Source organism: Oryzias latipes, chromosome 16 (assembly GCF_002234675.1).
Source record: "Oryzias latipes chromosome 16, ASM223467v1".
NCBI lineage: Eukaryota > Metazoa > Chordata > Actinopteri > Beloniformes > Adrianichthyidae > Oryzias > Oryzias latipes.
The window spans coordinates 25,329,809-25,356,318 of record NC_019874.2 but is presented as its reverse complement, the minus strand read 5'-3'; the positions used below and the strand labels follow the sequence as shown (position 1 = coordinate 25,356,318).

At 39.0% G+C, this 26,510-nt stretch overlaps 2 protein-coding genes across 2 annotated transcripts; both read left to right on the top strand.

Moving 5' to 3' along the window:
* The first annotated feature begins 6,194 nt into the window (after positions 1 to 6,194).
* On the top strand, positions 6,195 to 8,901 carry irgc (immunity related GTPase cinema). The gene is made up of 2 exons (XM_004078455.4): positions 6,195 to 6,248; positions 7,196 to 8,901. The coding sequence occupies exon 2, from the start codon at positions 7,198 to 7,200 to the stop codon at positions 8,335 to 8,337; it is 1,140 nt and encodes a 379-aa protein (XP_004078503.1). The 5' UTR covers positions 6,195 to 6,248; positions 7,196 to 7,197; the 3' UTR covers positions 8,338 to 8,901.
* Positions 8,660 to 25,817, top strand: LOC105356008 (B-cell receptor CD22). The gene is made up of 15 exons (XM_011485693.3): positions 8,660 to 8,765; positions 17,149 to 17,216; positions 17,304 to 17,720; positions 17,914 to 18,186; positions 18,281 to 18,559; positions 18,978 to 19,259; positions 19,758 to 20,030; positions 20,140 to 20,388; positions 20,486 to 20,564; positions 20,653 to 20,716; positions 20,803 to 20,927; positions 21,075 to 21,132; positions 21,682 to 21,776; positions 21,865 to 21,937; positions 23,771 to 25,817. The coding sequence occupies exons 2-15, from the start codon at positions 17,168 to 17,170 to the stop codon at positions 23,984 to 23,986; spliced, it is 2,532 nt and encodes an 843-aa protein (XP_011483995.1). The 5' UTR covers positions 8,660 to 8,765; positions 17,149 to 17,167; the 3' UTR covers positions 23,987 to 25,817.
* Positions 25,818 to 26,510: the final 693 nt, after the last annotated feature.

Here is a 26,510-nt window from a genome sequence, read left to right as displayed (position 1 = left end):
AACTCAAAGTTTATGCCGGTCCCCTCCCCTTTTTAAAGACGAAGCGGTATTTTTCGCTTTAACCTTCATTGCCCAAATGTCCGTCACACAGAGACGGTCTAAGTGACAAGAATGGCTTGTTCTTTTTTGGAGGACCGAATAGACGAGGAGGCTGCATTAATTTGTAGAGAATTACATTTACGAGGATTTTGAGAAGACTCGATTTTTATTTTTTTTCACTTTTAGCTGCTGCCATGTTCTTTTAATTCCTGCAGGATTGCATCTACATGAAAATGAAATCAGGGACATTGAATTAGATTAATGTAACAATTACTTTTTGGAAACACAATTTGCTAGCACTGCTTACTTTCTTAATCCCACATACACCTATACCACTTGATCAATACAAGGGTAGTGTTGCAGTGTGTGTGTGCTGAGCGGGGTGCGAGCCACGAGAGACAAGGGGAGGGGCGATTGCAGGTGCAGATGGGGGGGGGGGGGTGAGCACGGAGCAGAGGTGTGTGCTTGGTATATATTGTGTGTTCGGAGGACGGAGCACTTAGTTAAATAAAGAGAAGGTGTCATTCCCAGAATAACTGTTTTGGAGTCATTCTTAATCCGCTCTGGAGGTTGAGGGTTTCGAACGGGAAGTGAACCCCGAAGGAGAATTCCCTTCGGCCCTGAAGGAAATCTCCCCTGCGCTTCTGACCACGGTCGGTCGGAAAGAAGAGAGAAAAGAAAAGAGAAGTCTTCGCGCAGCGAAAGGTTCAACAGTAGACAAAAGTTCACTTTGAAAAACACAATTGCATGTATTAATATTAAAATGACCAACGTTTGCAAGAGGGGAAGGTTAATAAAAAAGTCCTTTAAACATTACCGACGTTAAATGCATTTCCCCCCAGATTGGTTCTGTACACTATGCAACATTTCATGCATTTATACCAGGAAGAACACTTCAAAAGTACTCCTAAATATCCCCATTTTTTATTTCACACCGTACGCTATTTAAAAAATTATTACAGTCAATATTTTATGACAATGATTTAAATGCAAACTTAGGCATTAACTTGAGCAGCTATGTTTTCCCACGCTAACTGTCTCTGTTTTGCAGATGCAGCAGTGTTGCTTTTCTTCCGGAATATGTGCTCATATTCACTGTAACTCTGCAGCAGCACGTCAAGTTCAGCTGGCGAAAAATACCCAGACCTCTTTTTTTCACGGTTGCCATGGTGACTCGTGATATCTGCGTTCCATTGATAATGGCTTCTTATAGTCGCGGTGCTCACGCTCACCTCCGAATCAGTCCACTCAGAGTTGATTGATCTAACTCAGATCAGCTTCTCTGAAACAGAAAACTCAGAGTTGTTAATCTCCCGATTGACCAACTCGGAGTTCAAGTTCAACCTCAGAGTTGGTTGAACCTCCTTTCTGAAACAGGCCCCAGGTGCGGAAATTACCAAAAACAGTCACTTGCCCTATAAAGGGTTAAAGGTCCCCTGGTGTATGTTTGTGGTAGGACAGTTATTTGAGTTTGTTGAGTTTGAGTGTTGAGTTTTGTTACCTTTAATCATTGATGTTGGTTCTGTTTTGACTTTTATATTAGCATTAAAAGGTTTTTTTTTTTTTTTTTGATCAAATATCTGCGGTCTTGAGTGCCTGGTCCATCACAATAATTTACACACACACTCACCTAAACATACATGCCTGCTCACTTCTGCAGGTTTTTATTTGTGCAGACATGCTAGATGTATAAAACATGCACGAGTATATGGGTTGCTGTACACATTTATGTATGTGTGAGTTAGTTCTTGATGTTTTTTCACTCCATGTCCAATTGTGGGTTTTTTTGGTGCTCTGTACCTTCTGCTCCTTCCCCATTTTACCCTCCCCTTCTCTCCAACCAAAGTATTATGATCAGTACTATGATCAACCTTGGATTTTTTAAATCTGATCAGAACCGGATTTAAAAAACTGTAAAACTATCAAATGAATGAACTCAGTAGGGGTGGGATTATATAAGCTTGCTTCTTCCCACTCCTTTTTAGCAATAAATCAAGCTCTACTTATACTTTAGTTAATGATCACTATATTTAATCAAGCAAATGTGATTTCAGTTACGTTTTTGTTTTGTTTTATTTTCTGTCTTTTTAATCTATGCATTTCATTATTTCTGTAATGAGTTTGATAAATATGTGTAAATTCTTTATTGCTTTGACTACAATGCTTGAAGTAAATAAATCAATAATTAATAATTCCAAAAGGTGTTCATACAAATATCCTCTGGGTTTGCACAAGGATTATATAAGAACCCCAGCTGTCATTTTTTTTCCAAAACAAACAGCAAACAGCTGTTTGCTCGGCTGCTGAAGAAGTAAAATTGAAAAGAAGAAACAGATAAACCAAAAAAGGGTGTAAAAGATTTTAAGTAAAAACTATAATGTAGTTAGTGTTAGGAGATAATTTAATATGATGGATGATTTTGAGTAGATTAATTGTTTATATACAGTACAGACCAAAAGTTTCATTCAAATGAATGGGAAGGTGTGTCCAAACTTTTGTTCTGTTCTGTAAATATTATGGATATTAAAAGCTCTCAAATACTTAAACTGACAGAAATGAAAGCTTTCTAAACAGAAACAGTTTGGTAGAATTGTATGGTGATCCAACAATTGGTTTATTCCTTCATGTGATTTCAGTTTTTAACGATTTTCGGTCAATTTAATCTAGAGGAAAGCTTTTGTATGGATGTCAATTATTTTTAAACATGTGGTATTAGATGTCAAGCCCATAAAACAAGATCTCAGGTATAGTCACTTCTTTTAAACAGAGGGCACATTTGTTATTTTGAAAAAAAAATCTGGACCCATATGTTTATTTGGTAAAACAAACATTTTTTTAACGTCTGGTTGGCTTTTATTCACAGATTGTACTTAAAATTCCAAAAGATTTACACTTTTTCTCAATTCTGAAGGCCTGACTTCATCATGCACCAGAAAGCAGGGATGCCTTCAGTGACATCTAGTGGGCAAATCACAAAACCTCATAATAGGCGATGGTGCTGACTTTTTTGTAGGTTTTCTGTAGAAATATCAACAAAAAAATAAAATTTTCTCTGTTTTATCATTCCCATGTCACATCAAATTGACATTTTAGTTTTTTAGCTTGTTTTATGAAACAGAAAGTGACATCCTGATGTAAAATTCAATCCTATAGCCCTTATACTAGATTTGATTAATGACTGAATACTTCAAAATCCACTCAATGTCTTATTTGTTTCTCTTTTTCTTTTCTTTTTCTTTTTTTAGAATGTATGCTTTGCATGTAGTGTTGAACACCACCTATTTTTTCAGCATTTCTGTCTTTTACCATTGTGAGGGTTTTGGTCCATGAAGAAAATCTAAGAGATGAAGAAGGTTGAGAAATGGTAGCCTGTGGTATGTTTCTGCTCTTCTCACACATGGGTTTGTGGGGGAAATGTGATGCCATCTGTGACTTCCCACATTGCAGAAGTTGTTCATGTGTTCCACATGTAAATGAGCCTAAAACGTGTGTGTGGCTACATAAGACATAGTCTACATGAAGCACCCAGAGGAGAAATCAATTATTTCAGAAAACAGGAAATTAGTGAATTTATTCTTAATTATGGTTTGACTTCATGCCTGTCTTCCTCATTTCTAAATTAATACTTAAAATGTGAAAGATAAAACCTCAGTGTAAAAGGAAATAACAGTGTTTTTTTTTTTACTATAATTTGTCACATAATCAAATGTGCTTTTGTTGTAACACACACTAGTGGTCAACATAATTAATATTCTTATTCATTTAACATGTATTTGATACAAAGTCAACTGCAAATTGTTTAAATCAACTTAATTTCTTTTTATTTGACATTGACTTTAGGAATAGAAACAAAGGTGACATTAGCGAGGGGTTTTGATGCTCTCGTCTCTGCAGGAGATAAGAGCATCAAAGGGTGTGGTGTGAAAGTCGCATTTGAGTGAGCGATAAATGCTTTGCATCTTGGGTTCCTTTTAACAGCAGCAAATGAAACTGTTCAATGTGAGATGCTTGACTACAACAAAGGGAAACTCCATCATTTGGCTTTGAAATGCTGGTGTAAAAAAAAGGTGTGCAATGTTTGACAGTTAAAAAGAAACAGAGGGCTCAATCCCAACATGTGTTCAGCACAAATGAAGCCCCTCTACAATTATATTTTTTATCAATTGTAAAACCGTTCGTTCACAGTGGTCCTTTGATCATGATTATGAAGTTTTTTGTCAAAATCAAAAAGCCTGGTTCTTTTTTGAAAGACACGTGTTTTGCAAAGCAGATGCTTATTAGAAGTTCGCCTTTGAGTTGTAGGTGGGACTGTTTGTGCAAAAGCGAGCTTCCGCCGATATCCCATCACCCCTTTGTTTTACACTCGCTCATGCTAGCTTATTCAACCCTTCACAACCCTAAGCTAACATAACCGAAGCAACAAAAATGGTGAGCAATATCGGAGCTATCCAACCGTAGGCAGTTTTGAGCCAGATGGTAGCTCAGACAAGGAAAATCTCGACGTTAATGAATCGATTTGTCTGTAAGTTGATGCATCAGAATTCAGAGGAGCAGGGAAACTTTGGCCACACATATTTCAGTTGCTGCTTCACAACTGAGAGCTTTTCAAACAGCAATTTTTAATCTGCTCCTGATTGAACACAATTTTAATAAAGAAATACTCAGAATTGCAGTTTTAAGCTTTAATTCTTTTATACATATCCTCCATCATGATAAAGATGTCGCAAAAACATATAAAAACACTAAAAACACAATTTTCATTGGAATGGGTCCTTAAAGCCTGTGCTTACGACTACATACAGGCTGAATATGAACCAAAAATGGCCAAACTTGTACGGAACACATATGCCTTGTTTCCACTGAGCAGTAGGGTCCAGTCTAGTCCTATATAGTATTTTGAGCGTTTCCATTATAAAATGGACCCATTAAGCCGTATCATTTTTGTGCCCCTGTTGGTTGTGGGTCCATAGAAAACTGGAATGGGGCAGTTAGGGCGGAGCTACTGTTGAAACCCGTTGATTGGTGGAAGGCTGTAACGATAAAAGAAAGTATGCGTCTTCACCGCCCGCAATCTTCTCTCAAACAATATTAAATGCTTTGTATATACAAAGTACCAAAAGCCAAGCGGAAAAAATGAGATGCTGAATGATCTCCATTGTTTTTGTTGTTAGCTTCACCCTGCATGCACCACGACGGTCCAACTTTGAGCAGAAACTCTCACCTTATTACCTGGACCATTGTAGACCGAACCGGACCGGACCGGACCACTAAATGGAAACAAGGCTATAGGTGAAATGCAGGACATAACAAGGCCGTACGCCATTTGGCGAGTCCGTAGAGCAAAAGTGTTCTGTGCATTTTTTCTGTGGGCAGATTGCAGCGCACACTTATACAACATTTAATGGTGAAATAGGTGAGACACAGGCAAGTCGTACAGATTTTTCATTTTTTTTTAACCCACCCCCAATTCCTGCAGACTGGAGATGCCCGTAAGTGCTGTTCATGTGATAAGTATTGGCGCCTTCATGTGCACCTTAAATGTCTGAAATTAACGAAAGGAGATAATAAAGTGTAGTTTGTCCTACGGGCACTGAGGCATCATGTGAATACCGCTTGCATGTGGCATTTGCACATGGTCAGTAAGGGGCCAGCACTTGCATTTAATAACTAGAGGCTGGCGTAAGGTCACTGCACCACAGCAGTTGTCATGATGTCCCTTGAAGTAGAACTGCAAGACACACCTGCGCTCCTCTCTACAACCCCCTATGGGCCCGGACAACCCAACAACCCGCAGCACCTTTAAGAGTTACCCCCCCTGCATGCATGTGATTAAGGCTTAAGGTGTCACCTACTTGAGATCGATCAGTAAACACATGGAGCTGTGATGGTACTAGTACTCATTGAGTTCTCTATTCAATAACTAACAAACCAAGTTTTTGATTTTGTCTCATGAGCATGCACGTGCCACACTTGTTTGCAGTCATGAAGGCCAAAACATGAAAGCTCCAGCTTTGTGAACGTGTGTTTGTGTGTGGAAGTGAGATTCACCTGATATCGGATTAAAGCTGAGCTGACAGGATTACAGGTTCTACTATCTTGGTGAACACTTTAAATAGATCATCCTGATGATGTAAGTGCTGCAGATCTGCAGAAGAATCAGCATTTGACTGGAAGAACTCGGGAGGATTGCATCTGCTCCACACAATTAGGTGAGTGTGCACTGATTAAAAGCAATATTATATGTAGTAAAGTATGTTTTCAAATTATTTAAGGGCTTTTGTGCTGTAGTTATTATATATAAAGACATTAAACATCAATATAGTTTACACAACTTGGCCAAAATGTTGCATGTCTTAAATTACTTGAAAAAAAATAATATGCACACAACTTAAAATGAGCATTGTGAGAAAAACAAAACAGTCTCACTTCACAATATTAGTTTTGATAAAATGTTTTTTTTGTTTTTTTTCTAACTTTGCCCAACTTTAACTTGCTCTGGTGCGGTGCATGTTCTCAGGAGCAACAAAGAGCAACACTTTGTTTTAGGGAAGTGGCTAATTTGGATGAGTTGATGACACAACTTAACCTGTTCTGGGGTTTAAAGAGAACCTAAAAATGCTGCAACATTTTCCTTTGACTAAAAATAGTCTCTTTTTTTTTGATGAGATAAATGAGATAACTTGAGCTTTCAGGACTTCAGTTCAATCGTTTTCATTCTCTGGATGGTGAGGAAGTGATAATTTTGCATTTATAAAAAAAAACAAGTGTTTTAACTTTTGTTCATTAACTTCTGATGTAAACTCCATTTCATTGGATATTTGGATTAGAAAGGAACATGGTACAAAAATATAGGTCCCATGTAAATTTAGAAACACGGCCACCCTTTGAGGTGAAAGAATATGGGAGCCATAAGTGATATGCATGGGGTCTAGCTGATCTCTCTTAGACTGCATGCGGCCATTTACAGGTGGGACCTGTTAAAAAAACAAACAAAAAAAAAAACTTTTTAGAAGCCAAATGCTAAATAATGAGGGGCCCACACTGAAATGCTGGCTGGGCCAAGATGGTTTTTGAGGCTCTAAAGAGCGATTATTCTGTCTTTCTCCTCCAACTCATCAATATTTTGTTTTTAATTGCTGCCTCCATCCCTCCACAGGAATGGCTGATGTCTTCAAAGGCCTAAACCTGCTGGAAACGCTCAAAGAGTCGGTGGAGAACAACAAGTTGTCTGATGTAAAGGATGCGGTGGAAGATCTCCTCATCAGTAGGATTAATGTGGCTGTGGTTGGGGACCGTGTTGAGAAAAAAGCCACTCTCATGAACTCTCTCCGCGGCCTCGGCCCTGATGATGAGGGAGCCGCCCCCTTTCCAACCACTGCCGACCCAGATGAAGTGGCTGGCTACCCAAACCCCAAACACCCTGATTTTCGCCTTTGGGATCTTCCACCTGTGTCTAATACGTCCCCATTTGAAGCTGAGGGATACATTAATAAATTCAAGTTTCTTCGCTATAATGTTGTCTTTATGACCTTCACACAGGTCATTCATCCCAACTGTGTGGAAGTTTTCTTGGAGGCCCTTTCTTTGCAGCGTGAAGCTGTGTACTTTGTTCTCTTAGCTTCCCAAACAGACACGGAGAAGAGCCTGGAGGAAAAGAGGCGGGCCAGTCTGGACGTCCTGAAATCCCAGGGTGTGAAAATTCCTAAAGTTTACCTGGTCAGACCCTCCACTCTGGAAAAGCTTGACTTTCCCGACCTTTTGGGGGACGTTAGTAAAGACCTTCCAGAGATCAGAGCCCACGCTCTTCTCCTGGCTCTGCCGGCTCTCACCACCACCTTGGTCACCCAGAAAAAGGAAGCATTTAAGGCTCTCATATGGGCAGCCGCCTCTCTGTCAGGAGGGATGTCAGCTATTCCTGTTCCTCTTGTAGCTTCCATGGTGGACTCCAGTGTGGCGGTGCGAATTTTGACAAAGGCGCAGCTATCTTTGTGCCTGGATGATGAGTCTGTACAGCGACTGGCCCGCCAAAGAGGCATCGAACCCTCAAGACTTAAGGACCTGCGGACCTGTGTGATGTCTGTGGAAGTTACCAAAGGGGAAGTTAAAAAGCGCCTGGCGGCGGCAGAGAAAGATTTGGCCACGGTTTCATCAAAGCTGCTGCAGATGGCGATGCCTCGGCATGCTCGCTCTGCCAGCCGCTCCTTTGCCGCCATGCTGCAAGCGTTAAACACAGCTGTGGATGAAATGGCAGCTGATGCAGAGAGAATAGTGGCAGCTGCTCTAGAGGAGAGGAAATGAGGTCTAACATCAGTCACTCAATTATGTTTCCTGTCTATTTGTGGCTTAGAATCCCTTTTAATGTTTTGAAATTCAAACTTTTTTGCATGTTTACATTTTTTATACTTTACGCTTTTATTTTCAGTTGCATATAACAATGCAGAAAAACATGTGTTTTTGCAAGTTTCTTTGTTCCTCAATAAACCTGCTACTCCCTCCCAAAATGTAATGCTGAGAAATCTTTGAATAGCGGAAGTTCTTTCACTCAGCAGGAAAAAAAAGAGTGATTCTTTAATCTGCTGGGTTAAAACAGGCGGGTTTGCTCTCGTCTGCTTGACTGCTTATGTAAATTCTTCAGGAGCTTCACTGAGGCGTCAAACCTTCCTTTTTTAATTTTATTTTTACCTTAGATTGGGTATGGATTGCACGCTGATTGAACGACTCTAAAGGTAAGAATAAACTGCTTCTTTTGCTGGGTGCACTTTTAATGTTGATTTTTGTTTGTTTTGCATTGTTGTACTGAAATTTCCTTCTGATTGGCTTAATCTGCCACATTTCTGTGAATAAACTGACGAAATCCTGTTATTCACGAGGTGTTTGTCTTCTCCTTTAAAGACAAAATGTTTTTATTAGAGCTCTTCTGATTAAATTCTATTTAGAAATAGAGCTATCTGTTAAACCTCAGCATAACCACTGAAAGGTGTAACATTTTACATTTTTTTATTGAAGCTGCCAAGTTTTTGTACCTAATTCAAAAAATGTTTTGTCTTGTCCCACTCCAGACCAGAAGCTTTACGAGGCAAGTTGTATGAAAAGTGCAAGAGTTAAGAGGAACTTGAGAAATTCACAAAAACCACATAAGGAACTTTTGAATTTTGCAAACTCAACATTCAATGAAATAGATGATCATCACTTTAATATTTTTAAATGCATTGTGTGGAGGAAACCATGAGGCAATCAGATGTTTAAATAAAATGTACGAGTGTTTTAGGTTTTCACCCAAACATGACAGAAACGTCAAAAAGGTTAAGCAATGAAACTTTTTTAGTTGTAGTGCTACATTTTTGGGGTTTTCTTCTGGTTTAATGTATCTTTTGTTTACAAATGGACAGCTTCTGGTTCAAAACCTTTATTGTTATTTTCTTAAATCACTTTCCAGTTGACATGATGACAACTGATGGAAAAAATGCATTTATTCAGTTTATTTCTGACCGAAAGAGGACATTTTTAAGCTCCAAGATGCAACTATTTACTTACAGGTATAGCATAATCGACTCGTATTTTACGGGAAAATAAGAAAAATGAACAAAAAACTTTACTAAGGTCCAGTGAACCTGAAAATTAGTAAAGTTGCTTGTTTTTTCTGAAATAACATAACATTTTTTTAACTAGATAACATTTTCTACGTGAAATGCAAGTCATTGTCTGATGGGATCACATGCAAACGTTTAAATTATATGTTAAACACCTCTGTGCATGTGCAAACAGTGATAGTTTGTTTAAAACAAAACTACAGGCAGGATTTCCGCTGCATTTGTTTGCACGCAACTCGCCCCCATGACATGCTGCTGTTTGAGTTGATGTAGATGACTTTACCTTAATAGAATCCAGCCTTAAAGTGGGCGGGGCTTGTTGTTGCACCAAGGCAGCCCAGAACTCTTCTAGTTTGCACCGATTTTTTTAGTGCTCACATTCTAACTGTAGGAGCCAAATATTATGTTCACAGTGATCGGGTGAGATGGTTTTGGGTCAGGTGTTGCTTTTTGGTCAGTAGTTGAGATAAATGGCTGCTCACTAGCTCACAATTAGAAAAGGAGTATCATTACCTGAGAGAATAAAGCTTTATTTGAGGAGCAACATTTACACTAAATCATTAATAGATTTATCCGTTCAGTACAAATCAATCAAGGATCAAAGACCAACAATTCACCAAAAGAGAAATCCTTTCAACTGGAAACCCTATCTAAGACTTATTGGGTTTGCTTACTTCAGAATCAGATCAGAATCACGTTTATTTACATACAGCTTACACTGACATACGAAGTTAGGTTCCAGTGCAACCCAAACAAGATCAGACATAAAACAGAAATACACACATTCAGTTCAAAGTTGACTGAGGTGCAGCCGTGAAAGTCAGCGCGCCTCGCTTAGTGTGGGTGTAGATGGTTTAGAAAACAGGGGGCTCATTGGTGACAAAAAAAAAAGTTGTATCTCAACATTGTGTACAATGGGTAGATACAATAAAACAACTACACTATTTGAAACACAAAGGCACATATGCAGACAAAAACACAGTACGTGATGCTCAATGTGTAAGAGGGGATGGGGTGGGGTCCCTTGAATCAATCTTAGAGTGCAGCTACGAGGCGCATCTTCTCGACAGTGCAAAGTGTGTGTGTGTGTTTGTGGGGGGGGGGGTGCAGGAAGGCCGAGGTCAAGAAGAGATGAGCTGCTGCGTCAACCCCCTGCACACAGCTTCTGTATACACTCTGGAGAAGCAAACATGTTTTGGTGGAGCCGAGGACAGTATCCTCAACTCATGAGGGGAGCCTGATTAAATTCAATTCTTCCGAGCGCTAGCTGTTTATTCTGCTGACTGAGTCCTTGACTGGTCTTACAGAATTTGAGGCAAATTTGAATCCAAAAGTGGGCATTTAGACCAGTCTTCCCTCAATTCGGGCAGAAACACGCTCCAAGTTAGCATCCATCTTCCGCACAAGTTCAAGGGTCGCGAGCACCCTGCTAAAGCGGGAAAGACAAGCACAGAGCTTTTGTGAAAGTTTCTCACCGTTAGTCTCTACTCCCCGAAGAATCTTCCCACAGACCTTCCCCTTAGACAGATCGCCTCTCTCCATATTCCGCTCCCAGACTGCCCGATAAATCAGAAATCCTCCGATACCAATTAGCAGAAATCCAAATAGATACACATCTCTGCAGACAGCGTGGCCAGGCACACCAGCCTCCACATGACTCATGGATCGCTGGTGTTTCCAGCTGCATGGGTTCCTTCTAGGCAGGAAAGGTCCGCTTTCCCATTCCTTAGTGTGGAAAAACGTTGTTGATCGAATTTGGAGACCAGCTGATCAGATCCATATTCAGAGTGCAAAAAGCAGTAGTTGCAGATGGATGAAAATTGCAGGCTCTGGGGCGGAGGGGACAAAAAACATTGGGAATGGGCTGACACAGGAGGAGCGAAAGGAAAAGGATCTATCTGTCTTTGGCGAGAATCAAGCAGAAAAAGCCTTCTGTGGTTTTGTTTGCAAAGATTTTTTTTAAAGACTTCGTTGCATGGAGAAGACAAGGTTATGCGGTCCGTTCTAAATATGGGACTGATTTCAAAGGGACAGAACGTGAGCTAAGTACAGCTGTCTATCTGTGGAGCAAAATTCAGATTAACAGTGTCGCTCAGCAGAAAATAAATAATCGCGATCGAATTAAAGTCAGGTCTTTCAGAGCCACAGCCTTGAGCATTCAAAAAAAGTGGACAACGTAAAGTAAAAGTAATATAAATCAGCGTAATGCAAGAACACGACAGGGGTCGGCAACCCGTGGCTCAGGAGCCGCATGCGGCTCTTTAGCGCTGCCCTAGTGGCTCCCTGGAGCATTTTCAAAAATGTTTGAAAATGTAAAAAGATGGGGGAGAGAAATATAATTTTTTTTGTTTTAATATGGTTTCTGTAGGAGGAAAAACAAGACACAAACATTATTAACATTTTCCAAAGCTGTAAGAATGTGTAGAAAATACTTTGTAACGCCAAGCAGGTACGTCACTTGTAGAGGGCGTAACGGGAGCCAAGCCGCCTGGAAGTTGAGCTGTCAATCAATTGGCTGCGCTGAATATTTGTTGTCCGTGCCCAAGGTTCGTCTCCGAACTGATTCAGAGGAGTAGCCAGTAAGCCCAGCAAAGACTATAATCTCCTTTCTGGCATTACTAGCCCCTTTATTCAGAACACACACTACAATGAACATTGCACAGCAGTAATCAACCACTCCCCTTCCCACACTTATGGTCCAACATAAAGAAACAAACATAACAGGAAGAATAAACTAAGGTGGAAGAACAAAACTGCCATATGAAAAGAAACGTGGCCAAACAGAAACGCTCCTGCTGAGCCCTAATTAGATCAAGAGACCGACTCCCATAATCCCTTGCTGCTACCAGACCTAAAATGCACATGACCGCCACTACAATATTACTTTTTTTTAAACTTTATTGTACAAAACGAAAGTACAAAACAAAACACAAATTTACAAATTAAACTTCAGATATGCCAGGGGAACATTCTTTTGTTCGAATCCTCAAAATAAAAATGACATCAAAAATCTGATTATTTTAGTACATTTCTTTAATTTTATCAAAGCAATGAAACATAATTGATTGATATTGTAGCGACCTGGGGCTTAGCCCCAATGAGTTATAACACTAGAGGAGACATCACGTGGTTCCTCATGGGAGGAGAGCACCGCCATCTTGGTGAGGTCAAGTTACAGCTGCAGTGCATGCATATGAACACATTTTTTGCATACCAGTTCATTTTGCGGGTTTCAACTGCGAAATCAGAGAACTGAGTCCACGAAGGAGGAAGGTATATCATTTCACAGGTAAGTACTATAATTTTTTTGTTTTAATGCTGCAGGGGCTTCATTAATCATACACATGTTGACATGCATGCTGCATGATGTACGTATAATTTGCTGTCGACATAAATGTACATTTTATTTTGCTAAACTTGTATACAGCATACTAGGCTATTATAGTAATATAGACTTATACATTTCTGACTCAGAGACTGAACTTTTCTTGCAGGTTTCCAATGGATTCAGACTTAAGGAAAAAGTGGATCTTAGCAATAAAAAGAGCTAACAAAGATGGATCACTGTGGTACCAACTAGTAATACAGTCTGGCTATGTTCAGAACATTTGTGGAAACAGATTTTGATGAGAGGCCAGACTGTTTGCTTGAAACCCGACACCATAGCATCTGTGTTAAACAAATTGATCACTCACATGAATCAGTATAAATCTATTGTTTTTCTTTGTTGTTGTTTTTTTTTGGGGTAAATCTATTGTTCACTTTTGGACTTCTTTAGAATATTTATTTTATTATTATAATTATTATTAGTAATATTGATAGACTTATTTTATTTTTTGATTTAATATTATTATTATTATTATTGACTTATTGTTGGGTTTTTCTAAATAATTTAAATTACATGTCAAAGAGGTCTAAAACTCCTAAATGTTTACAAAGTATTTTTTTTTAATTCTTTGTAATCATTTTTTTATTTGTAAGAAGTCCTGCAGCTATGCATTTTCATAAAAGTTTGAGCTTTTAAGGCTGACCGTTTCCCTTCTTTAACAACAACAAATGATGTATCTATATATATATATTATATATATAAATATAATATATTAACATATATGTATAAATATATATAAGTGTAAAAATATAAAAGCTACTTAGACACCTCTAAAAGCAATAGAAATCATTGTCATATGGGCGTCGTCGACCTCACCAAGATGGCGTCGCGCTCCGCCACCGTCGGCCAGGCTTCTAAAACGGGCGTGTCTCCTCTAATGATATAACTCATTGCTTAGCCCCGCCTTCAGCCCCTAAGGCTCATGGGAAGTGGGGAATTTTGGGGTAAAACCTTGAGTCAGAGTGTTGTGAATTGAAGTGAAGTCCATGCTGTTTTGGCTGTTTAAGTGTGCTTGAAAAAACGGGCTTATTGCCAAAAAGAGATATTGGGGCGCTTCCTGTTTATTTTTTGCTTGGGACTATCCGGGGTTAGGCAGTGTATGGGACACGGATAGCTTTTCACTACGCTAGCAGTTTGGCTGTATCTTATTTGCTAAAATGACGTTCCGGCTGGGTCGTTATAATATTATAAGGAAGTCAAACTTGCACAACAGGGCAGTCACGTGACGCGCCGTTCGCCACAGAATGCACTGCAGGGCAAATAAACATTTAATTGTTTTTTTTTTTTTTTTTTTTTTTTTTTTTTTTTACCTTGTCCTGTCCAACAGCTGGGCAAACAGATGAGAGCTGAGGGCCTCTTGTGTTGGACATATTTTACTTTAACAAGAGGGGTTATTAATCTTCAGACAAACCAAAGGTATGTCAGAATAAACATTTAATTGTTAATAATGCTCATTATGTGTTTGAAGCAACTTAATCATTTTGATAGTAGGCTAATATAGATAATATAGATACACATTGCATGTGTTGCCTTCATTATAAGATTAAATACGTTTTTTAATATTTTGCGGCTCCAGACATATTTGTTTTTAGTTTTCTTCGTCCAATTTGGCTCTTTCAACATTTTGGGTTGCTGACCCCTGCTTTAGGACATAGTAGCCAAAAACTTATTGAAATTCAGCTTCTGGGGTCAAAAAGGTGTTGAGGTGGTCAACATTCAGATAAACCGATTGCCTTGGTGTCTCGCATAACGAACGTCACACAGAACAAACCATGTGCTTAATGAATAATCATGGCTAGCAGAAAAAACTTTCATGACATCACTTATTACATATGTAAATAAATGTCTGTTATTTGTGAATAAATGTGTGTCAGAATAAAGTAAATGTGTCTAAGTTTTTTTTACACACACACATGCACACAGACATCCTCTCAAACACACGCACACACATTTTGCAAGGAAGGTGGGACCTAGGACCATCTGTCCCCTACCCCTGGTGGGGGGTACGGGGCCCTTGGCAACGGCGGCCGTGTCCCTTGGGTGCCGGTTTCCTGGGCCCAGCGGTGCTCTCTCTCGGTGCGGGGAGGGGGTTCACATTACACCTGAGGTGGGGTGTTCATGTCCCTGGGGGGTGGGTTCGGGTCCTTGCCCCTGAGTGCTGTGGCCCAGCAAATTTCCAACTGTGGCCGAGCCTGGGCGGCCATGTTTACAACACCCCTTGTGGGCCCCCTTTTTCCCCGGGGTGCCCCCCTCCTGGGTGGGGGCGGCGGGTCCCTGCCTTGCTCCTCCCTGGACCAACCATGGGCCGGGTGGGTGGCTGCCTGGAGTGCGGAGCGGGTCTCCCTTGTGGGGTCCTGCCTCGTACCTGGGGTTGGGGCGGGGGGGTGCCCGGAACTCCTGGGTGGTGATGGGGTGCTCGTCTGGGGCTGTGGGCGTCCTTCTCCGGTGGGGCCCTGCGTTGGGCTCTCGCGGCGTGGCGGGGGGGCTGCTCTCCTGGTTGGGCTGGGGCGGCGCTCTCTTTCCCCCCGTGCCTCCCTGCTCTCTGGCTCTGGGGGCCTCGCGGCGGTCCTGCTGGCCCTGGCCTGGGTGGCGGATTTGGTCGCCCGGGGGGCGGTTGTTCCCTGCCTGCTCCCGTGTGGTGTTGGGGGGGTTACGGCTGCCGCTGCTGCTGCGGCGGGGGTCTTGGTCTGGGGATGGCTGGGCACTCTCCTTCCTTCTTTACACATTCCTCCATCCATTTTAGAAGAACATAAACACTCACCTGAGAACAGGTGTTAGCTCACCTTTGCACTAATGGTTTGCATGATTGAATGAATGAAATATTTCACACTAGTTGGTTTTAAGGCATAAGTGTGCATGTGTGAACACTATCTGTTTTGTGTACATGTTGACATGTGGACATTTTTGCAGCTAGCAGGTGTGTTGACAACATTTGAGTGTGTGTGGACAGGCCCCGCCCTTTTTGAACTACATTTGAACCTTACCATAATGATAAACAACCAGTAAACTTGTTGCTTTATGCTGCTTCATTGTCTTATCCCCCCTCCCCTCCTATTATCACCCTCCTAACCCCCCCTCTCTCTCTAACATCCCTCTCTCTTCTTCCCTTCTTTCCTCTTCCGTCCGGTCCAACACCAAAGATTTTCAAACATGGCTGAAATTAATAAAGTTTGGCCTCAATTACAAAAGGGATTTATTCAGACATACCTTTGGTTTGTCTGAAGATTAATAACCCCTATTGTTAAATTAAAATATGTCCAACACAAGAGGCCCTCAGCTCTCATCTGCCTTCCCAGCTGTTGGACAGGACAAGTCAAAAAAAAAAATGTGTCTAAGTTTAGTAAAATTTCTCCAAAACATACTTTAATTTCAATAGCAATGTTGACAAAACTTTCAGCATACAATCTTAAAAACCCAAATCTCTGAGTTAAAACAGTACAATTGTTATACATTTAAAACGTGACCACAGAGAAAAAACAGATTATTTTGCTATTTTACATCGGAGATTGAGACGACTAAGGCTGTTCTATAAACTGTGTCTTGATTAACTCACTTATTGTGTTTTAATGAGCTTCACTGTAAGCTCGACTCCTGTTTGAGTGGGATGTCAGAATCAGAATCAGAGATACTTTATTGATCCCACACGTGGGAAATTTGTTTGTCACCATAGCAACTGACAGCAGAGGGAAAAAAAGACTTAGAATTAAGTAAAAAAAAGCAAGAACAAGGAAATGTATAAATACAGACATCAAGGTATTATAATTTAAAAAGCTATTTACAGAACAGTGCAAGTAAAAAGATGTGCAAAAGAAATGTGAAATATAGAAAACAACTAAATAAAGAGATAATAATAATAAAAAAAAAAAAAAAAAAATGTGCAAATGTTATCTTTTGCATTGTGAGTTGTTGTACAGGGTTATTGCATTGGGAATGAATGACTTTTGGTACCGGGCAGTTTTGGAGCGGAGCTGTCTGAGCCTCCTAGAGAAGGAGCTCCGCTGTTTGTTCAGAAGAGGGTAATAAAGGAAGTAATTAAGGAAGTAGAAAACTATAACTTACAAATATGTGTCACTATTTTATTAATGAATTTAAAAAAAAGTAAATGTTCATGTTCTTATTTTTGTGATGCAGAGAGCAGACTTCAGTGAAAATGAATTATCTTCCATTTGGGTTGTTGGTATTATTGACCCTCTCAACAAGTAGGTTGTTTATTTGTTCTTTTATAAAAACATTTTGTCTACCTGGATTATATCACTTCTCTAATTGCTTTTTTTACACTCCTCTAGATTTTTTTTGTAACACAGCACAAGGGGATCCTTTTGTATTAGAGAAGACCCAGATCACAGTTGAAGAAGGCTCCTGTGTTGAAATCAAATGTAAATACTCAAGTTATTATGTAGATGCTGAAGGTGGAACCTGGTTTTGGTTGAATAATGCAACCTGGAACCAGAATACAGGCTACACTGGGACTGTTCTTTACAGCAATGATGAGTCAAAGCGGTCCGTCAGTCAACTCTTTAAAAACAGAGTGAGACATACAGGTTCTTCACATGGAACTGCTGGACGACAAGCATATCAACTGTGTCAAATTTCCATCTGTAATCTGACTGTGAACGACAGTGGAAATTATATGTTCAGATTTGAAGGAAAAACTTCAACCGTTAAATGGGCGACAGAGCCAAGAGCTACCCTAACTGTTGGTGGTAAGTACAAAGATCAAAAAACAGAAAAATGCAGTTATGAAAAAATATTAAATTAAAAAAATGGCACAACAATAATGAATTTAACATAAGCAAGGATCTAAACAGCAACAAAGAAGTTGTTTGTTTTTATATTAAAAACTTGTAAATGTGAATTTAACTGACAAAATGTCACATGAGTGCTTTGTCTTTTCAGTTGCTCCTCAAGTTGAGATACTGATTAAAGATCAGAGTGAAGGAACATTACAAGACATCAAAGAAGGGAACAGCATCATCCTGGAGTGCAGACTGAAGAAAAGCAAGCCAAAACCTGACAGCTTTTTCTGGCAAAAAGATGGGAAAGACATTGAAAATAGTCAGATTTATGAATTGATGAGGATCAAACCAGAGGACAGAGGAAACTACACATGTGGAGCCAGAAACCTGATTGGCTCTGGAACATCACAGTCCATTAATCTTGATGTTAAATGTAAGTTCCACATATTTATGAATACTCTAAATAAAATAAGCAATAAAACTGCATTAAAGATACAGAGAATACTAATTATTTTTTCAACTTCTAGACAAGCCGATGAATATCACCATTTCCACTTGGGGCCTTCATAATAACACAGTTAAAATCAACAGCAGCGTCTCTTTGACCTGCAATGCTGCAGCAAATCCACAGCCACAGTTCTCCTGGTACAAACAGTCTGAAGGCCGACAAAAGATTTCAATAACGGACCAAAGGGCTTTGAATATAAGTCGGGTTCAAAGAACAGATGAAGAATGTTACGTTTGCACTGCATCCAACACCCTTGGTCAGGGGAAAGACAGTTCACCTTCTTGTATACAAGTTCTGTGTGAGTAACAACTTTATTTTTTTATTTTATTTCAATTTACGTGTCAGTCAAAAGTACGACTGCTGGCATTTTAATCTAAGTCGACCACATAATAATGTTTGAGGTGGTCTAAGTCAGATCACCAGTTATTAACTCACACTTAAATCCTAAAGATTTGTCAAAATAATATACTGGAATTTCTGTTTTATCCACAAATAACGCATGTGTAAATGTTATTTTATTGCAGCTAAGTCTTTAGTAAATTTCTACAAAATTGTAGAATATATTTTAAATTTGTTTATAATTTGAAGATAATTGTTTGACTGGTAATCTACACATTATTAAGTACTAATTAAGAGCAAGCAATAATAATAGAAGAAAAAATGATTGTTTTTTTTAAATCCAACTCTTAAATCTCAAAGTCAAATTCTCTTTTCAGTTCCTCCCACCAACGTCCTGCTGACCATGGACACAAAGGTCAGAGAGGGTCGGCTCATCACAGTCAACTGTACCGCTGAAAGTTTTCCAGCTGCTACTTTCACTGTTGAAACATCTTCAACATCATATAATTACTCTTCAGGAAAAACTTTGTCTCAATCGAAAAAACACACTTTCATAAATGAATTTAAAGCAACTTCAGCTCACAATGGATCTTACATCTGCATTGCATCAAACAGTGAAGGGAATCAGAGAAGCCAGGAGAAGAAGCTGGAGGTTGAATGTGAGTGATCGATAAATGTATATTAAGTCATTTATTTCAGTGAAAAAGTAAAAATGTCACTCATTAAATGTTAGTTAATATCTGTCAAACTTTTGAAAATGTTGAGACAAAAGAAATTACAAATAAAAAGGTAACAAACTGTGTTTTGATATAATAGCTTCTATAATTGTTTTCCAAAGTAGACTTCTTGCAACACACAGTTTAGGTGTTAGTCAGTAGGATGTTTCTGTTTCTGTATTCAGCTTTTCTTCAGTTTTTTTAGGTTCTGTCAGTAGAGAGAATTTTATTGTATTATTATTATTTATTTTATTACTTCTTCACAGAAGTGAGGAATGATGGAAACATGTTTAATGTGTTACTAAAAGCATGAACTGAAATATATGAAATATAAGATTGCTGCTTCAGAATTTTTCCCCCAAAATTAATTATTTAAATTGAAATAATTCAAATGATATTTGATTAATATTTTTGTCACCTTTTACAACTCTTTGAATTCAGATTCTCCTAAAGATGTGAAAGTAGAAGCAAAGCCTGGATCTGTCGTAAAGGAAAATCAGCCTTTCTCACTGGACTGCAGCTTCCATTCTAACCCATCCGTCTCTTCACTCACCTGGATGAAGAAGACCAATGACGGCAGGGAAATGACTGTGAGTTCTGGGAGGAAATACTCTGTGAAATCTGCCCGTCCCTCTGACAGTGGATGGTACAGCTGTTCAGCTACAAATGATGTTGGAACAGGAAAATCCCAGCCTGTGCAGATTACAGTCCATTGTGAGTATTATAAAAAGGGTAACACAAAATGTGAACCTCCTGTTTCTAAACATAGAAATACTAAACTCATAATGTTGCTCTGCTTCATCTCTTCCTTTATTCTGCTTAGATGCTCCAAAACAAACAACAATCATCAAAGGTGAAGAGCTGTTGCATGATGGGAAACGTTTAGTGACTCTGAGCTGCAGCAGTCAGTGCTATCCTCCTGCAACTTATGTCTGGTACAAAAAACCAGAAAATAAAGAAGTCTCCAGTGGAAATAACTTCACAGTTTTCTCAGACCAAGCAGGAGAGTACTATTGTGTTGCTAAAAATGAGATCGATCAAGGAGTCTCTGCACCCATCAGACCGTTTGATAGTAAGTGAATGAAGATGATGAATTTGATCACATGTGGCTTTACTCAAAATCTGGAAGTACAAAAATCATATATTTACTGAATCTCTTCAACCAACAGACGACTTAACAACTGTGAAACTTTTGTTGATTGGCCTAAGTTTGATCTTCATAATTGTTTTAATTTTTCTTTTATACAGGTACGAATCATATTTTTTAAACAAACATTTTTCAAGTGAGCCTGTTTAAATTATTCCTATTATCTTATTTTAAAAATACACTTTTTAGACACAGGAGGAACAAATTACTTCAGCAAGGAACCACGAACAGACCTGTCTGCAGTAATCTTGTGGTAAAAAAAATGATGGAAGCATTTAAATTGTCCTCATGAAAATATTTAAATATAGATGAAACTTCTTTGCGCTAACACAAATTCAGGTGTGCTGGAGTGGAGCTTTCAATCAGGCGGCTTCAGCAGAGCCTTTCAGAAGCAGAGAGGACCTCTTGCCAGACCAGGACCGGCGTCCAAAAGCATCACAAGGACAACAGCGCCCTAATGTCCCGTACGACCACAGCCTCACACACTCCTCTAGACTGCAGCTCTTTATCAAGACAATGGATCTAATTTGAAACATTCAAATACGAAATGAATTGTAAGAAATAAGAGACAGTGAATACCCAGTTAGTTTATTCTGTTGTTTTCTTCACAGGTCTGCATCCAACGTGGACTCTATTTACAGCGTAGCAAAACTGCCCAAGAAAATACAGGTGAGTGCAGGTATTTAAGGCACATTAGATTACAAATCAGATTAGGAGGAGTAAGGTCTCGTAGCCAATACTGAATAAAACAGAAAGTTTATTCCAGAAAACAAACAAATCAAAAATGTCTGTGTCCCATTGAGAGCCAAAACTTTGTTGCAGGGAGTTTACTAAGAATGTTTCTTGCAAATGTTTAGAGTTTGAATTTAATTTTTGTTTTGTATGTGGCTTGGTAGCAAAGTGGCTTAGTGGATCTAAAACAAACTATTCTAAATATTTTTAGACTCTAGTGTGAAATGTGCAAAACTAAACAGCACATCTGGCACATTTACTGTTCATAACATTTAAATAAAGATAGTTAACTTTTGAATTTTCCAAACATCTCTAATATTTTGTTTTTAATAAAAACCATGTTTTTAAAAAAGTGTTAAAAGCCAAGTATATGGATCTTTTACAGAAGTTGTAGATACGTCTTCCCCTTTTTTTCCTGTTTGTAAATTCAACTTTTGTACGTGCTTTTCATCAATTAACTGATGTCTAATGTCTGCTTCTGTTTAGGCTTCCTCAGCAGACAAGCCAATGGCAAAGCAACAAGGACACATGGATGATGATTCTCTCAACTATGCTTCCCTGCACTTTAAAAATAAGCCAAAGTAAGAATTTTAATTTTGTTCTTTTCAAAATGAAATTTAATGAAATATGATTTACAGCATGTTGATTAAGAAAAATGTGTTAATTTAGGAACACAGCATCAAGGATACCAGAGGAGGATGTTGTGTATGCTAAAGTCTGTAAATCCAAGCCTTCAAATGAGGTCAGAAACAGCAAAACCATATTAGTCCATTCACCACACTCTCTACCATTATACACAATGGGGGAAAAAAGTATTTGACAGTAAACAATTCTGTTCATCATTAGTTAACTTCAGCTGTAAATGTTAGAAAGAATCCAGGAAATCATGCTGTGTAATTTTTAACCCTTGTGCTATCCTAGGCATTTTAACATTGGGACTGGGGTCATCTAGACCCCACAACATATTTTCTTAAAGAACAAATAAACAACCTACTTGTTGTGAGGGTCAATAATACCAACCACCCAAATGTAAGATCATTCATTTTCACTGAAGTCTGCTCTCTGCAACACAAAAACAAAAATTTGCACTTTAGTCTTCTACAAATAAATGTGAACATTTCCTTTTTTTAAATTAATTAATAAAATATTGACACATATTTGTAAGTTATAGTTTCTACTTCCTTAATTACTAGCCAGGACTTGTTGCACTCAAATAGGAGTTGAGCTCACAGTGAAGCTCATTTGAAACACAATAAGTGAGTTAATTAAGACACAGTTTATAGAACAGCCTCAATCTCCAATGTAAAATATTCTAATTTCAACCCAAGATATGCAAGTGTTTTTTAACCCTTGTGCTATCCTAGGCACTTTAACATTGAGAGTTGGGTCATCTAGACCCACCAGACAGTGTACTGAACCTTTTTTCTTCAATGATTTGTGATCTTCACTGATGTCCATGGATAACATGAAATCTTTCCACCTTTATCCGCCTTTGTCATGGTAGGGAGAACACGTCAATGGTCATCTTGACCCCATAGGATAGCACAAGGCTTACCGAATGTATTTATATAATGGTGCAGAAAATGAGGACTCAACACCAACAAACAGCAAGAATTCTGTCTCATTACAGACCTGTTACTTCTCCTTTAGGAAGCTCCTGTCCTACACTCGTTACCAGTATTAATGTGTACCTGTTTGAACTGGTTTTCTGTATAAAAGGCACCTGACTACAACCTTTTACCTGATTAAGATTAGAATATGCCAATTTGCGACAATCAAGACACTCAGTGAGAAAAGATCAACTGTTGGAGCAATCATTTAAAAAAATGGAAGAAATACAAGATCATTGACGATCTCCCTCCACCTGGGGTTCCATGCAAGATCTCACCTGGTGGAGTACAAATGCTCTGGAGAAGGATGACAAAACAGTATATTATTGTAATGCATGACGTCATCATGGATTCAAAACCCGCAGACATCCTGCTGAAGTCCAGCACTTGTTCAGGTCCGTCTAAAGTCCTCTAGTGGAAATTTAGATGATCCAGAGGAGATGAATATAAGAGAACAAATGGAACTTTCTGGTATAAACACCATTTGCTGTGTTTGGTGGTGGAAGAAAGCTGAGCTGTATCTGAGAAACACCATACCTACTGTAGCGCATGGGGGTGGAAACATCATGCTTTGGGATTTGCATAGAACTATGGACTAAAATAACTGCTAGTGTGTCCAAATCTGCTGAAGAGCTACAGGAAACGTTTGACCTCTGTCATTAACAACCAGGGTTACATTATAGCGTTTGAGGATGATTTTTGTTTTTGACCAAATACTTCGTTTCTGCACCAATATACAATAAAATTCATCAAAATCCCCAAATTGTAAAGAGTTCCTGGATGTCTTTTTTACTTTTTTAATGTTATGTTTCTCACAGTTGATGTGTATCTATAATAAACAATACAGACTTCTCAACATATTTTTAAGTGGGAAAACTTGCAGAATTGACAGCTGAGAAATTCTTTTTTGCCCCTCTGGAAAACATAAAACTCCCTGAAAATTAAACTTTATTTTCTCTTTGAAGGAAGAAGAGGAGCAGATGGATTATGTAAACATCGATATGGCCACAGGAGCCAACCCTCAGAATGTATGGAACTCTGACTCTGACACCAGTGACGATACTGTGGAGGTCAATTATGCACAGGTGAACTTTAAACCAAAGGCTGGACACCACAGAACCAGGAGAAACTCCAGCAGCTCTCAGGAAGAAACTCAGTATTCTGAAGTCAAGTTCAACTGAGGCCTTAAAAGTGTTTTTGCTGGTGGAGACAAGAGGCTTTACCAGAACTGTTGTAAAAATCCCAGAAAGTCATTAAAATGATGCATTATTGAGTAAATGTGTCACCACCCATAAGACCTCCATCATGGTCTACAGGCCTGTCACCAGCCACTGCGACTACTGCTATTCACTCCTCTTCTGCTTTTCCCACAAATCTGTCAAGCTTCAAGTTGTCTGGAAATATGCCGCTTAAATAAGTACGATTTCGGATTGTTGAAACATTCCTCATCTCATCACAGCTCTCTGTTAAATTCAGAATTGACTACAAACTCCTGCTATTTACCTTCACATCCACCAACAACTCCCTCATACTTGTCCACTCTCCTCCACATCGCTGCTCGATCCTCCTCACTCAGAACCTCATTCTTCCTTCATCTGACTGTTTCTTTTACCCACCAAAGGAACATAGGGGGCAGAGCCTTCAGCAGGGTCAAGACTAGTTTTAGGGCTAGGCTTAGAGGCTGAACTTTGGAATTCACTCCCTCAGGGATTAGTATTATTGACTTAAGTCACAAAACATCTTTCTACTGAGCTGAATCACTATGGCTGGTTCTTCACCGTAGCTGTTTCATGATGATTTAACATCTGTGATCCTTTCAACAAACTGTCCTTTGCTGTCTAATCTTTTTTTGCTTGTACAATGCCCTCAGTTTTGATCAAATGTATTCATATTATTTTAGTTAACATTTTGGCAAATAATGCAGAACATTTGCAATATTAAATTGTATTTGTCAGGAAGGGGGGTTGACAAAGGACCCAAACTGCAGAGATGGGAGGCAGGTGGTTGCTAGAGGAGCATGTTCTGCTCTGATGGGTCCGGAAAAAAGTTTGGCTGGTCCATTCGGTCAGGTAGGAACGTTGATGAAGGACCCAAAGTGCAGAGCTGGGAGGCACACGGTTCCAAGTATAGGGGGGCAAGTAAACAGGAAGAAGACCGTCATATCCCTGACCGTCTTCTTCCTGTTTACTTGGTTTGTCTCCAGTTAGTTTTGTTAGGTTCCCCTGCTCAGCAGCGCTTTCTGTTTTGGAAATAAACCCCTTAAACTTGGAACCGTGTGCCTCCCGTCTCTGCATTTTGGAAATATCTGACAGTATTAAAACCAGAAGCTTCATGTTGCTTTAAAATAAAATAAAAAACGCTCCTTGAAATATGATTTGTATTATTTAGTAATTTTTTAATACTGGAAATAATTGGTGTTTAAACAACTATTAAAAATTAACAACATTTTCTGTACTTAAACAAAGCAACATTTTCTATTATGTTTATTATATGATTTGTTTTTGTTGATTTTTTTCTGTGTATCTATATTTTTTCAAATATCCTAAATAGATTTGTTGTAAAATTTATTCTTTGAATGCTTTAGAATTTTTTTGGATGGCTTTTTATTGTTACATTATCATTTCAATATAGTGCTATTACATGTTTTTTATATGTGTTTTATTATTTTAGAATTAAATTAACTTTCTCAGTCTCACTCTTCTGGGTTTGTAAATGTTTGTTTTTTTATCTAAATTTTATCACACAAAGTTATGTGATGGAATGAAACAGAAACAGGAAGATTATATTTGAATAAAACCCTTTGTAATTTAGACTAAACTTTAGACATAGTCATTATATTTGTAACAGTTTTCTTGCTGGACTGGATGGCAAAAAAGAGGAAGGAAGAAGAGAGAGGGATTTTAGAGAGGAGGGGGGGTAGGAGGGTGATGATAGAAGGGGGGTAAAATCATGAAGCATCATAAAGCAACAAGTTGCTGGAAGTTTATAATCATTACTGTCAGGTTTAGATGAATAATAAATCTAATCATTTAAGAGTGTGTGGCCCTGTCCACACACTCTTAAATGTTGCAAACATACCTGTTGGCTCCAATAATGTTCACATACAAACACGTCAGCATGGACATAATACAGCTAACATTCACACACACATACTTATGCATTCAGACCAACACATGTGAAACATGTGTTGGTCGCCGTTGGCCGCCGTTGCAGAGGCCCAGGTCCCCCCCTGCCAGGGAGGGGGTAGGGGACAGAAGATCAGAGGTCCCTCCTTCCTTGTATGTGTATTTGTGTGTTGGAGTGTATATTGATGTGGAGGTTACGGGCGGGTGGACTAAAGGGTGCAGTTAAAATTGGCAATGATGACTAAGCACCCTCTCCACCAAGGGTCCTACATGTCTAAAGTGCAATTAAAACCGAGAGGGGAGGGTCCCGTATATATGGCAGAGGGATCACTGCCAAGTAGCTCCTCCCCCTGAGGTGCATTCTCCAACTTTCTGAACAGAAACAGGAATGATGAATTCAACTTTACAGCTAGTTAGTTGATGTTTTTTTAGTGAATCTTATTTTGTGAATAGATTCACAACAAACCCTGTCTTACAGTTTTTCTCCATTGGTTTGGCTCATTTCTTGAAACAGAAATTACATTCTGAAAATTCTAAGATCATTTGGCAAAACAGTATTACAGTTCAGCACAATAGCTCA